This window comes from Semicossyphus pulcher, unplaced genomic scaffold, assembly GCF_022749685.1.
Source record: "Semicossyphus pulcher isolate SPU_LCO1_2020_fin unplaced genomic scaffold, fSemPul1.0.p SCAF_17, whole genome shotgun sequence".
In the NCBI taxonomy this organism is placed as follows: Eukaryota; Metazoa; Chordata; class Actinopteri; order Labriformes; family Labridae; genus Semicossyphus; species Semicossyphus pulcher.
Window position 1 is genome coordinate 24,102,076 of NW_027211681.1, and position 15,558 is coordinate 24,117,633.

At 44.0% G+C, this 15,558-nt stretch overlaps 1 protein-coding gene across 1 annotated transcript in view; it reads left to right on the forward strand.

Moving 5' to 3' along the window:
- The window catches only part of LOC138595049 (voltage-dependent T-type calcium channel subunit alpha-1I-like), a 197,237-nt gene that overhangs the window by 80,456 nt on the left and 101,223 nt on the right, over nucleotides 1-15,558 (forward strand). The window contains exons 6-7 of the mRNA XM_069666367.1: nucleotides 6,233-6,575; nucleotides 7,144-7,236. Of these exons, the coding sequence (XP_069522468.1) occupies nucleotides 6,233-6,575; nucleotides 7,144-7,236 (436 nt within the window). The remainder of the gene's footprint in view (nucleotides 1-6,232; nucleotides 6,576-7,143; nucleotides 7,237-15,558) is intronic.

Genomic DNA, 15,558 nt, shown 5'->3' on the forward strand with positions numbered 1-15,558 from the left:
ACATTTTCACATTTGTATGGTACAAATGCGTTGCTATGACGATGGGTTATCTGCCATCATATTGGCGCTAATGTACGTAACACTCTTGTGGGTTATTTGGGAGGTTGTAACAATCCACCAGTGTGGTTGTACGGATTGGAGGACTTCATGTCTCATACTGATGCGTGTGTTTTGATGTGGATGAAAATATTCTTAAAGCCATCTCAGTGTTAGTGTTCTAATCAGAGTGAGTTGAAAATGCATTTATAATAAAGGATATTTGTTAAGTTGTGAGTTGGACAGCCGTGTTTTTTCTGTGATATTCTTTAGAAGGTCCTGAAAATAAATCACCAATCCGTAATGAATCATGACGGCTCTCTTCGTGTCCCCTGGTGAGAGCAAAATAGTCAGTCTGAATCAGGGGCCGGAAGCTTAACAGGTGCTGTTTGTCCCTAAATAACTCTATGATTAAGAGAACAGCTAATACCACTGTGAACACACAGAGCTCAGACAATAGCTGAGATCCAGTCGGTGGTAAGCCCGGGGAGACCAAATCTGCGGCCAAGCGTTTGATTAGGCTGCTTTGGCTGCACGGAGGAGTAGGCTGGGTGGCGTCTCGTTCTGCCAAGCCCAGAGAGAAAATAATGATCTGATGAGAGGCCATCACCATGGTAACCAATTCTGATATGACATGGAGAGAGGGGATGTAATCACGGGATGTCCTGACCCACCTGAGTTAATTTCTGTAATGTCATCCAATGTTGGTGAATCATGAACACAAGCAGACTTTTTGTTTGGTTTTAGACACAAAGCTGATGCAAACCCCGTGTGACGCCTGGAAATCAGAGCGCAGAGGGTTTCCAGGAACAAACACGGGAGGTAGCAAACACGCACCTTTGGCTGATGCCGCTGCTGTCGGGAGTCCAACGTCTCCTCAGGTGTGAAATGAATGCTGTCTGTCTGACACTGTCTGCTGGCGAACGTAATCACCTCAGCACACACAGCCGACGTCCAATCTGATAATGAGCTCAGCTGTGAGAACCGCCGTCACTCGATGTTGGCTCAGTCCCGCGCAGAGGTGGGGATTAGTGGGTGGGGTGTGTGATGTGAAGAAGACTAGAAGGAGTGGGTGGACTGTCGCGTTTTGTATGACGTTTACTTGCTGTTCGCAGGCCTCAGATTTGCAGTGATCATGAGCTGAGTGAGTCACAGAAAAAGCAACAGTTTCACCACGCTGGCTCAGGCTTTCCTCTCTCAGCGTTGTACTTACACCTACAAAAACAGTCCTGCACTATATTTGTGTGTAACCAGTGTAGTTGTGAGCCAATTTTGAGGTATTTCCGATTCCTTTAGCTAGTTGCTAGCTTAGTCTGTTTGAAGTTTTTTTATGTTTGCAAACCTCTGCTGGTGGAAGCAAGTGACGATGAGATCAGTGACACTGAAGCCAGAGACACGCAGGAGGCAGGATGTGCTGCATATGTCATTTTCTTGCACGAGCAGTGGCCTTGCTGTTCACACCAGCATGACATTTCTCTGCACCTTTTAACAAGGGATTCTGCACGTTTGTGTTGCTTTCTGCCTCTCTCTTTGGACTCAACTGGCACAAATGTGGATAAATTAGCGGATTAAAAAGACACCATCACACACAGCACGGGCAGATTGTAGAATTTAATTATGTGGGAGAATAAACTTGGTGTATTGAAACTTCCGGAACACAGCAGAAAATCAAAGGATTGGCAAGAATAAGATGTTTATTATCATTAATCACAATCATATAATATTTATTAGTTTATATAATATGTAATAGATTATCAGTATTCTTGCCAGTTTAACTCGCCGCAAGCTGAAAAAATGGAAGAGACACGGAAACCGTGGCTGCTTAACGTGGGCAGCGTCAGTGAGAGAGCAACGCCTTAAAGGGGCCGTATCTTTTGAATGGATGTTCTCATTTTGTGTGGGTTTCACATTTTTGGGTGTTTATTGTTCACAGTGAAAAACGGCATAATTCAGTGTTTCTCCAGAATGACATGTTAAAAAGGTCGCCTATGAAATGGGCCGTTCAGCACAGCTGCAGGTTTCTACGTAGACCCTTGCTTTCACTGAAATCGACCAATCGACATCCACCGTCATTCACCTCAGGCTGCCTTCTTGCTCTAGCTTGTAATCAAGTCGTTTCACCTCACCATTCAGATACCTCCTGGCAATGCTGGCTAGTACATATAAGGCCGAATAACTGATCTTAGAGCAGCCATGTTTTCTACAACTTCGGGGTGACAGTGCAGTACGGCTGCTCCCCCACGTGGGATGGCACATGCCTCAGCCAATTGTGGCTAAGGTCGAACCTTTGAATGGCAAAACATCTTGTTCGTTTCAGGAGGAAGGAGAGGCTCCAAAAAATATTTAAATTAGAATATGTATACAATTTTTAAAACGAAACAAACGAAACAAACTTAACCAACGTGATTCAAACACAAACACACATTTGTGCCAGAAAATGTGATTGCATAGCTAAAATATGTCCCCTTTAACATGCAGCAATTCAAGAAAATGGAACTGGTACAAGTGGATTTTCAAGCTTAGCTTAGTGTTAGCTAAAGCATGGAGCAGTATGCACGCTCAGGTTCACATCACCTCCAGTAAGGATTCAGTGTCAGCTAGTTCTCACTACAAATGAGGCCTTAACACGATGTAGTCATTTGAGTCAGTGAACTTTAACTTCTGGTTGGTGAACTTTTTTACTTTTGTAATGGAGCTAAGCTTACTGTCCGGTTGCTCTGGCTTTATATTTGGAAGACGTTTGTAAATGTTACCGATATTCCCGTTCCCTCTCGGCAAGAAAGCAAAAAACGTTCAGACTATGCAGACTAAACTATAGCCCTTGTTACACTGAAGTTCCGCCTCAGCGCCTTAACGAAGCTCCGCCGTCATGCCGCCTTTGCCATTTCACATTGGTCCTATGTGTGTTTTTACAAAGCGCTCCGGCGTTGAGGGCGCAAAACGCGCGCGAGGTGTAAACGAACAGCGTGTGCTGCAAATACACACACACACGGCGCTGTTCCACCCTGCCACCTCCGCTGTTTGCACAGACGCCGCTTCGCCTCTCTTGCGCCTCTGTAACTACCTCTGATGCCGGCTCATTGGCGGATCGACCATTCCCCACCATTCGGCCTCCGTGCGTTTCAGAAGACGGAACGTAACAGAGGAGTAATAATCCCACCTTGAACTGGCAGTGTAAAAAGGGGCTTATGTCATACAGTAAAAGAAAGTTGGTTAATGAAGCTTTGACTGTTAGAGCTCTATAGACAAGCCATGAACAAAAGGATTATCTGAGCCACTTTAACCTTTTGGTAATTACATTTATATCAGATGCTTTACTGATTGGGATTTCAGGAGATTTAAGTGGCCCTCAGCAAATATGAGATGATGAAACTGAGCGACTAATATGATGGCGAAAGGAATGATATGAAAAATAAAAGACTTGGTCAGAAATGCCCAAAGCTACACTGCAAACTAAAAAGGCTGCGTATCTCCATGTAGTTTCCTTTCAGCCTAATACAGCCTCAGAGAAAGAGAGAGAGAGAGTCAGAGAGAGAGCCACAGAGAGCGAGCAGCGGGGACTGAAAGTGGAGTGAGAGACAGACAGACAGGGGAAGTACTCACAAGGCTGCTTCAATCGAGCCTTCTCAAATACCAGGTCACATGTAATTGCTAACCACCGTCTGCACTCATCTGTATCTTTTCCTCCGGTCTGCCCTTTAAATAGCAACCTACTCTCAGATTAAACTGAGATCACACACGGCTCGGCTGCTCTCTGTCTTGAGCGTCCACCTTGCTCTTTTTGTAATGGCAAGGCAAACACCGTAAACGTCTCTCTCTCTCTTTCTCTCTCTCTCTTTGCCTCACACATTTGCTTTTCTTCTCGCCCTTCCGCTCTCAGTCATTGATTCAGATGTGCTTTTTTTTGTCCTTCTTTTTCTTCTTTTTCTTCGTCTTGCCCTCCATTTTCCTGCACTATGTTCCTCCACTTCTCCCCTCATTGTTTCCTTCTTGACCTTCTTTCTTTCCTCCCTTCTTCCTGTCTTTATAATAGCTATTTTCCCATATCTAGGAAACTGTCACCATCTCCCTCGGTCTTGTATCATTTCCTCTCCGACATCTTTAAATGCAAAAGTTGAACTTGCCACTCTGACTATAAATCATTTAAGTAAAGTCACACCCTGCTTTTCACCCACTTCTCTGTCCGTCTCCTTGTTAAAGCCCTGGCACACAAAGTCCACTATAAAGGAGTAAGGCTAACAAAGGCCGACTGATCAAACACTGTCTAATGCTTCCTGCTGCTTCACATGACTTCACCTCTTCTGTTAAAGGCTGCACTTTAACACATTTCGTAAACTCAAGCTGACAGCCAGCTGATTCCTCTCCTGCTTTAAATGCCTACAATACATAAAACACTTAAGTCTGACACCCTGGGTACATCGCAGGCCTCTTATTTGATATTTCCTCGCTATTCAATCCTTACTTGAACTGGAAATAGCTCCAGACCCGCCATATTGAGGACCGTCCCAAAGCTCTTGTTACAGCTCGGAGGAGTGAGGAGCGCAGCTGACACGCCCCCCTTATTGGATATCAGTTTATGATTGGACGCTGCAGCTGATCGGACTGATTAAACTGGTGAAAGTTCACAATATCGCCATAGTTTTACTGGAGAGAGGACGATGTCAGACCTTAAAACAGGCACTAAAGGGTGTCTTGAAACTGACTATAAACAACGACGGTACAGCCATAACATTAGCTGGATTAGCAATACAAGCTAACAGGCCTTTGGTGAGGCATTTCCTTCCTTCTTACTTCACACGTGTACCTGGCTACTGCAGCACTGACACCTTATCTGCACAAGCCAAGACTTTAAACTTACAAAAGATCTGAGCATGTTTAATTTTATTATGACGTCAGGACAAGAAAAAAACGTAGTTTCACATCTGTAGGTAAAAGTATGTTGGAGTAATCCCCAGGCTTCTCAGCTCAGTCTGCAGGCTGCTGTGAACACCAGCTTCACACAGTTTTTTTTCTACACGCTGCACTTTGTGACATCAGCAGGCTTCGGAGAGCTGGCCATTCAGAAGAAAGTGGGCTTGTAGGGGAGTGGGGTTTCTTAAAGGGACAGAGCTGACTGAGTCGTTTCAGGCAAACGCTGTATGAGGGCCTGAACAGAGCAAAATATTTTTTTAACTGTAAATTATACTAAGCTACTCCACAGGTATCACAGAGTGAAATTAAAGCTTGAAGTTAGCATAATTTGCTAAGACAGCCTTTAAGCCTTTAATACAGCTTGGCCTGAGTTTTATGACCACCTGACACCGTACCACAACTCAACAATACTCTCATGATCTCATCCTGACATTAACGGTCTGCAACAGTGAAAATACTTTGGGGTAGTTCCAGCATAAGTTCTGCAGCAGTGTTAGACTGAATAAATAGAGTAGAAAAGACAAACAAACACACAAAGCACCACTGTGATTTAGACTAAAGAGTTTCTGCATGAAAGACACTAAAGTTTTGCTTTTTTGTGGCATTTTTCATTATACAATAGATAATGTGTTTGACAGCCTGAATGTTTTTGTCAGATTTGGAAATAACAAAACGACTATAAGCGAAGAATAAGTAAGTGGCGCATAAATCAGTCATTCGCTTGGCTGATCAGGCAGTCAGACAGCTCTCTGAGGCTGCCTGCATCGCAGCTCACAACGATTAATCTTATGGCAAGACATATTTGTAGAATAAAGCAAACATTGGCAAAGAAATCAAAGAAACTCCTCGAGACAGCTGACTGTCACCTTGGTGTTTGGGGGTTAACTGGCCTCCATTACCGCCTTTCTGCTTCTCTTGGTCTGTGTGTCTCTGCTGTCATTTTATTTCAATTTAACCATGACTAACATGATCATCTGTCTCCGTGTCTGTCTCCCCACCTCTCTCTCCCTCTCTTTCTCTGCATCCTTTCATCCATTATACTTTTAGTCCCAATCTCACAACACACACATGTTGGAAAAGTGTGAGTGTGAAAAGTGATTTTGCTCTGTCTAAAATACCAATGACAAACTAGCAAGTGTGACTTTCACTTCTGCTTTTAACAGGTTCTCTTGCTTCCAACTTCTATGCTATTGTGAAAGTTGCGTGGATGTGAGTGTGGTTTACAAGGGGCTGTAAAAATCCTCTCCAGTTTTGAACTCACTATCATCTCCTTTTACTCCTCCAGCACCACGGGTATCAGCCTGCCTCGACCCTACTACATGGCTGACGAGGATGACGAGCGACCCTTCATCTGCTCCCTGCCGGTCGACAACGGCATCATGTCCTGCACGGATGTCCCCGCCCGCCGCGAGGGAGGTAGGACGTGCTGCCTGGACAAAGACGACGCACTGTACCGCCAGTCTCTGGGTCTGAGTCCCGAGCCTCTGGCCAATGGAAGCGTGAGTGTAGCGGGACTCTGTGTCAACTGGAACCGGTACTACACCAGGTGTCATACTGGATACAGCAACCCACACAAAGGAGCCATCAACTTCGACAACATTGCCTACGCCTGGATTGTCATCTTCCAGGTGGGGATGGGGATAAACTTATCTTAATAATAATATTCGATAGTATATTATATAGTTTTATATCTTTATTTTATCCTTTTTTTTCCCGCTGTCATATTTCTGTTCACTATGAAGCTTCAGTGAGCAGCAGCTTAGCTTAGCCAAACACAAAGAGTGGAACAGCTAGCCTGCTCTGTGCAGACCCTGCAAAGCTCGCTAATCAACAACTTTTCTATCACTGTGGTGATACATACATAAACCAGTGTAAAAAACAGGGTGATAGCGAGCCTGCTCTCTAGTAATATGGCAAATAATGACTTTCACACTTTGATTTTGGTATATATATAATACAAAACGTTTTTTTTAACAGCTTCCGAGGCAGATTTTGTTTCTTTTGAAAAGAGCAGGCTAGCTGTTACACTTTGTTTCCACTCTTTATGCTAGGCTAGCTTACTTCTCGCTGTAGCCTTCTATTTAAAGAACAAACCTTTCCTGTCTGGAAGTTTAAGTCCATTAACAGGAGTGTTGTGATCCTCAGGGAAGACTGTCTGTGTATCGTTATTCACTGTCATCTTTCCTGTGACTGCAGGTGATCACTCTGGAGGGCTGGGTGGAGATCATGTACTACGTGATGGATGCTCATTCCTTCTACAACTTCATCTACTTCATTCTCCTGATTATTGTAAGTCTAACTCGTACACGTATAGTACAGAAGTGTGCGTATTTTTAGTTGAGTCAAGTTTGTTTATAGAACATATTAAAAACCATTCATGTTGAACAAAGTGCTGTGCAGCCAAGAGAATCCACAGACACAGCATTACACAAATACTGAAGAAAAGAGAGAAGAGATAAAACCAAAAAGAATAAATATAAAAGAATTGCAGGATGGTAAAAGATAAAATAGGAAGAGCTGAGCTTAACTGGAGTTGAAGGGCATCGAGATGTTCTTTAGCAGCGACTTAAACATTTCAAGCTACTGCGCAGTTCTTATGTGAATAGGAGGGCTGTTCCATTGCTAAGGAGCAGCAACTGCAAAGACACGACCCCCTCAGTTTTTGAGTACTGATCTTGACATCTAAGAGCAAGTAGTTGGTTGACCTAAGTGCTCTGTGGAATTCTGACTCCCCTCGTTTGTACACAATGCTTTTATTTTGAAGTGTTTCCCGGGCAGTTGTTTTTTACTTTATTTGTAACTTTTCCAGGAAGTTATTTGATCGATAAAGTCACTAACAGGCTCATTATTGCAGTCCCTGCCTTATTTTCTTTGAAATAGAAACGTAGTCATAATTCTCTCGCAGGCTGTAAGTATATATGTTAGTAAAACTAAATAATTAACATCATGTTACAGACGTAACTTTGGTGCGATCTGTCCCTCTCTGACCCTCGCTCGCTCTCCGTCTCTTCGGCTCGGCTCGTACGTTTGTTTTCGCTGAGCAGAGCGGAGAGACGCTTCTGGGACGTGCAGCGCGTGCTGTGGAATCACGAGCATTGACTTGAATGGGCGCGATCGACTCCTGGAGGAACGCCCTGGAGAAAAACCATCAACAAAATTTTAAAATCAATCCTCAAACGGACAGGGAGCCAGTGAAGAGAGGCCACAATCGGCGTAATACTGTCATGTATATTAAATGAAATGCTGCCACACTTTTCTCTCCCCTTCATACACATGCATTTAACGTATACTTCCACACACACATCTGTCAGTGTCATACTGAACGCTGAGCTTAAATCCCCACAGCCACTTTTGTTCTGATAAAACACTTTTTAATTCCCCTCCTTCAGCTTCTGTGTTTGCGTGCCAGAACGGGTGTGTATGCTTCTGTGTGTGAGCTCGATGCACGTTCCCCTCAGTGTATTTTATATTTATCCCACCAGAGAGTCAGTATGTCTAGTATGTGTGAAAGTGTTATCATAATGCAGTGTGACTGCCAGTCCCCGTTACTTCCCCAACCCAGGGGCTGTCTTGTCTTTTTATTACACTTTTAATTGCCTGCCTTTAGATCCAGGCACCGGCTCTGCCTCTCTTCTCCTCCACACACTCCCTCCTTTTCTTCATCTATTACATCTGTCTATCTCTTTAAATCTGTCAACCTCTGCTCCTTTCTGCCGTCTACCAATAATACACTCCTATCCCTTCTTTCTGCCTTCACCTCTTTTCTTCCCCTCTTTCCTTTTATCTCCACCACCTCCCGGCTCCCTTCATCCACTCCCACCATGCATTCATTTCATCTCCTCCTCTCTTGCTGAGCTCTCTACTGAGCATCATTCATGCATCTTTCACTCTACTCATTATTCTCAGTCACGCGGAAACACACATTTGCAGACAGAAACACACACACACACACACACACACATCCAGATATCAGTACACATGAAAGCCACTGGAAACCAAAATCCACAACTGCCTTTGAACTATGTAATGTAGGCTCTTGTGTAGATATAAGCATCTGAGAAGTCATAGAAAGTTGTTTAAAGTTTAATCTAAAAGGCAGCTGGTCTTTAAGACGTTTCACCTCTCATCCCAAAGCCCTCAACCGAGTCCAGTTGCCTTTTGAATTAGGCTTTCAGAACCTTCACAGACATAGTAAGTTGTTCTACTCCAATTCCTAAATATTGTTATTAATGTTTTTGTAAACTCTCCTGGGTTTGAATTGGCGTGGGCATAGCATTATGCTAACATTATGCTAACCTTGCAGAGCATGCAACACAACTGCTGGTACAGGCTCTCGTGATATCACGCATTGATTACTGCAACTCCCTACTGGCAGGCCTTCCTGCATGCACATTCAAACCTCTGCAGATGATCCAGAACGCAGCAGCGCGACTGGTCTTCAATCAACCCGAAGCGGCACACGTCACTCCACTGCTCATATCCCTCCACTGGCTCCCAGTCGCTGCTCGCATCAAATTCTAAACCCTGTTGCTCGCTTACAAAACAGCAACAAAAACGGCTCCTGCCTACCTGAATGCCCTCATCCAGGTCTACACTCCGTCCCGCCCACTACGCTCTGCCAATGAAAGGCGCCTGGTACTCCCATCACAACAGGGCCCTAAGTCTCTAACTAGACTCTTCTCCTCAGTCGTCCCCCGGTGGTGGAAAGAGCTACCAAACTCCAGTCAGTCTGCAGAGTCCCTTTCACCTTTAAGAAGAAGCTAAAGACCCAGCTCTTTATGAACACCTCTGACCTTCATGAGATTGATGCTATTGATGATGATCATCCCTCCTGTCTCGATCGTTGCTTGTGTTGTATTAACTCTCGGATGTACGTCGCTTTGGACAAAAGGTGACACCACTCTCTAGCCCTGACCTAACTTGCCTTTAAGCCGTCTTTAGTTTCTACTTTTACCCAAGCAGAGAGTAAAGAGCTCATATCTGTGTGTTATCTACTTAGACTGAAGCACCGTGTCTTAGCACCACAGCCGGCTCAGTATTATAACCGTCTTACGTAACTCCACATGTCTTACTTTCTTGTTTATATCAGAAAGTTAATAATTGACATACATACACTTTCGTTATCTTCTACATCAAGTCCATAAAATTGCCTCGCCAAAGACTACCCATAATACACTGGTTGCCTTTGATATGAAACATCATAGTGGTTGGGTGGAGGGAGAAGGAAAGGAAGGGAGGAAATTACTGCTGGTGGAGAGTAAGGAATGGAAAACGGGATGATGAAATGGAAGAGAAAATCGAGAGGAGAGAAGTGGAAGGAAATGGAGAAAAAAGGGGAAGAAGATGGCGAGAGAGCTTCAGGGCGAGGGAGGTGAAGAGGGAAAAAGTGGAGGAGGAAGGGAAAAGGGAAGGATGGATCGATAAAGAGAAGAAACCAGAAGGTGGTGGTGCTGATGGACTGGAGTGTGGGCATGAAATCAGAGAGAGGATTGGAGGACGGGAAGAGAGGAAATGATCACATGTCGGACTCCCTCTTTGATCTTAAATGAAATATTATTAATTAGAGTGAATCCCGCAGCATGTCCTGCAGGCTCACATGGTTGGAGCAGACGCTGTGATCACAGCAGCAGGTTTAACAGTATGCCGAGCAAGATGTTGTTCTGGGGCCTAACATTTGCTGTAGTGTTAATCCAAGGGTAGAACAGGCAGGAATATGTACTGTACATGTTAGATATTGATTTCATGACATGGAAGACACAGCATAGAATATTAAAATACAAAGGAAGTACAGGAACTTTCTTTCTGTTTCCACGTTATTCTCAATAAACATCTTAAAGCTTGAAACACTGGGTGTCTGTCAGTGTCTTGGCATGATGTTAACATAATGTAATGTATATCTTAGACAAAGGTTATTAAAGATCGATGATAACCTTCCAATCCAAACACGAGGCGCTGGTTGGGTTCAGTGGGTGGAGCGGGCGTCCCGTGTATGGGGGCCGCAGTCTTGGGAGTGGCGGCCGCAGGTTTCGTCTCCCATCCTCGGCCCGTTGCCGCATGTCACCCGCCACTGTTCCAGTGTTTCCTGTCTCTCTTTAGCTGCTCTATTAATAGAGGCGTAAACGGCCCAAAAAAAGGTATGGTTTAGTCATAAAGCCTGTTGTCCTTGAATGCATGCAAAATGGTATGTCCTGTTACTTCTGTTACTGAATATATTACCACAATACTGTGCAATGGGACCAATACAAGGATCCCTATGGCCAAACCATGGCAATACCAAAGTAGATACCAAAAGTCAATGAAGGACGTCTTAGATAACGTAAAGTTGAGCTTGTGTATCGAAGCTAAACTTTGCAGCCTGTGTTATATCAAATATTTAAGGATGTTACATGTGTTGTCATAACCCGGCCCGTAAGGCCATGACAGGTAACGGGAAGGGACACGAGTTGCGAAAAGTTAACTTAAATTAACTGAGCAGTTTACTGTGAGATGTGTGAAATCTGTATTATCGGTGGTGTACGTGTGGGTGAGTGAGTATGGTGTGGTGAAGTGTTTGAAGAGTGCACTAACACAAAGAACTAAACAAACTATGGTGCTGTCTTTGATTCGAGACGGAGAGAGAGAGAGAGAGAGAGAGATGGACGCTGCGGTATTTAAACCCATGGAGCACCGGGCCCAGGTGCTCCATATCAGCTAATCAACCAGCTCCTCTGCAAGGAAACAAATATGCATTAATACAGCACACTAATACTATGCAGGGGCTGTCACCCGCCCCCCCCATAAAGTCACCTTTGACACCTTTGCATAAAGTGCCGGTGGTCCAAAGGGAACCACAATTTACCAATTTACCTTTATAACAATTTACCTCACTTAAAGTGTAACGGAGAGACAATATATAAACATATACATCACCGTACCTAAATAACAATGGAAGGCATTGCATGCTAATATTAAGCATTGATTTTCTGTGGCAAACAATGAAACAATCAGATTGATTTGACCTGATTTCCGGCTTTGTTCTTTCGCTAACGCAACTCCCTCTCTTCCTTCTCCTCCTACCTGACTCAACCACTGCTGCTCTCCCTCTCTCTCACTGAGCCGGGATGGATGGGCCAACTTAATATTGCATATAGCAAACAACAGATAAACCCTACCTATTCTGTCTTTGTATTTTTGGCATTGTGACATGTCAATGTTAGCATTCTATACTAGAATCAATCTTAAAGTTCAGTCAGACAGCACACGATTGTAATAGTTGAAGTGTTTATTGCAGCAGCAGAACATAGCTTGTGTTATCGCTCCTTGCTGATTTATTTTACATGCAACTTAACTCCCCTAGCTGGAGCCTGCAGGTGGATGCTGGGGCGGTGGTGGGGCTGAAAGTATGAGCGCAGTACCGGTGCCGGAGACCTGAAATCATGCAGCTTGAACAGACCGCCAAATTGGTTGGAGTGTTAGGTGATTGCGGAGAATGAGGCCTGAACTAGCTCGCAGGCGTCGCCGAACGAGTCTGACAATGATCAGTTTTGAAAGAGGGAAATTGTGCATGCTGCCAGATGGCGTGTGTAAATCTTTCACAAATTAAACAATCAACTCAAAACCGTCCTTCAGATTGGAAAGTAATTCAATTTAATTGCTAGAATTTAAACAGAAATGTCCCTGCATGTCTCTCCTCTGAGGATCTACTAAAGCAGAAATGTGTGATACATAACCATAATGAGGAAGCAGATCCTCCCTGTGTAATATAACTTTGTTAGACAAATGTGTTTTCATCAAGCTTAAAAGTATCATAGCAGGATTTTGCTCCCTGCAGTTGTTGCGTATCTGTCTTCTTTCCCCACAGAGACGAGATTTGACAGTCACGCTCTTGTCGGCTTTGTTACAACACGTTTCAAGGCCTGTCTCACAAACAGACTTAGCCGGGGAAAGTGATTTCTATTCACATGGTAAAAGTTCTGTTCAAACCCCACACGCTCGTCACCATCGCTTCAGCAGACAGATGAGGAGACTTTTAATTATGTTTGCTTTAATACCGCACGACACTGAGCACGGGGAGACGAAGAAGAGGGAGCGATCGAGACAGACAGAAGGAGAAGAAGGAGAGAGAGAGAGAGAGAGAGAGAGAGGTTGACGTTGCATTTAGATGCTTTGGCAATTTCACTCGCATAACGTTCATGCAGATTAAGTGTGTTAAATTGAATTGTATGGAGGGAGCGAGGTAGAGTGGGATGAAGAGTGAGCGACGTGAGAGAGTGCAAGGAGGGCGCTGGATGAGAGAGACAGAGTGTGACAGATGGAGAGACAGATGATAAAAGGGAGATAAAGATGGAGAGAGTCTGAGAGATGTTGTACACTGATTAGCATCATGTAGAGCAGTTTAGACCAGAGGACTCAGTGGAATTAAAGGCTCTAAATGGAAAATAGCTTCGCCCTGTGGAGTTAACGTTTCACATCGGGAAATGTCAACCTCAACCTGCTTTGTTAGAGCTGCACACTGTGATAAGCCTTTGATTTGACACTGTGTAAGCCCCCCACCCACCCGTCTGTCTTACTTAAACCTCGTGTTAAAGTGTGACCCATTGTATCCAGAAAAAGAAACCGTTTCTCTTTATTTTAATGAGCGGGTCTTACCTTTGCTGAAATTTCAGCATCATGATGAGGATTAGTAAAAGGTAAACATGAAGCTTTGTCAGGTCTGTCCTCAAGAGGAGAAGAAACTGCTTTTAAAATGCTCGTTTGTTGAATGCAGGTCGGATCGATCATTTCTGATGCATTCGAGGAAGTCGGGAAATCGGAACACTGGGCGGCTTTCGTGACACAGCGTCAAGGGGATTTATCTCAAGTTGAACTTTAGATCTAGAACGGATTGTTAGCTGTTAGCATGCAGATGAATGAATTAATAAAGATAGATCATCGTCAGATAGCCGCCGATGGGAGCCGGGATGTCATCACGGCGGATTACGTTCCACCTGCATTTGCTCCCACGCGGTCCTGCATATGCCGCAGCCTGCTGATAAGTGATTGGTCAATATTACTCAGACCACAAGCGTAGTACAAACAGAAACCATTTGACGTCCCGGAAATCCACGTCCCTGCCCACATAGTCTACATTTCTATGTGGAATCTATAAATAGAAAAATAGAAAACACCAAAATTTGTGGGACAACAATGCCCAGAGACCCGGTTGTCTGACGACTTATGATCCCCAAAGTTCTCTTTTTTTCCCCATCATTGCACGCTCTTGCCTCTGTGGTGAAAAGATAGATATGTGCATTTGAAGTTCAGGTAAAATAGCATTTGCTATATTCCTAATCCATAAACAGAACTTGCTGAACAATCCATCAGTGATGCCATAGTTGCTTTTTATGTACACGCCATGAGGACACGAGTTTAAAAGACTGAGTTTTCTGTGTCTCTCATAATGGCCCCAAAAAACAAGTTTTTCCTAACCAAGTTGATTGTTGGTATTTGTGGCCATTTGGTGACATTTGGTGGCATTTGGTGACATTCAGTGACATTTGCGACATTAAGAGTGTAACATTTGGTACACTAACTTGTTAGCATGCAAACATACTTTGCTCCCTCTCTTTAGTCTTTCTCCTCAGTTGCCCATTGAGCCAGGGAGATGGAGCCAGCAGACAAAGTTTCACTATTCTGCCTTTAACATCTATATTTGTTAATGTTAGTATAATCTAATCATCCAGATGGCTCTGATGAGGATCAGTTTTAAAGGAGAGAAACTGTGTCGTGGTGCCGCATGACTTAAGGAGTTTTCACCTTCTGGATGATTAAACACATCTGCCATTTATCTTATCAGGCTGACCTTATTTGTTTCCATTTTCTGTCTTTGATTGGACCGCAGTGTTTGTGTGTGGAGCACTGTCTTATTAATCAGTGTGGTAGAAACAGGTACATTCTTGCCTCCAAATCTCGACTTTATTCTGCAGTAACTATGCTGTGTGCTGGGTGTGCTGGGTGCGCTGTGCTGGGTGAATACATACACCCTAATAAAACGTGGTTGGTCTTGGTCCTCAAACCAGCAGACACAATGTACAACATTGAATTTAAACTCAATTGGAGTTGTGTTTCTGTCCATCTGATGAATGGAAGTCCAATACTGACTCTTTGTCTACCGTTGGTTCCATTCCTATGAACTCCCAATAAAAATACGCCCAGCTCTTTAGCTTCTAGATGTTTCAACTACTTCACCCGACAGTCATTAGCTTGGTTGGTGCTGGGTAGATTGTGTACTCAGAGTGTGTGTGCTGCAAACAGATGCCTGCTGGGTTAAAAACAGTGCCTACCGTAGCACTAAATGTGCAATCAAACCAGAAGCAAAGTGCAAATAGCACTTTTAAAGCGCTGCAAACTGCACCTGCAAAGCTGGTGTTACTCTCTCTGGGTTTGTGACACCTTTCCATGGATGAATGGGGCTTTACTGTGGGGGGATACTCAGCCTCAGATTCTCTCTCACACACATCACACACATCCATTCATTGTCATCCACACATACACATTTCCTCTCACACAGTAATTATGTCAGTCTGCTGCAAACACCACAACAGCGCACACGCACACACTCAGAGCCTCACACTAATCTAATTGTATTTCAGT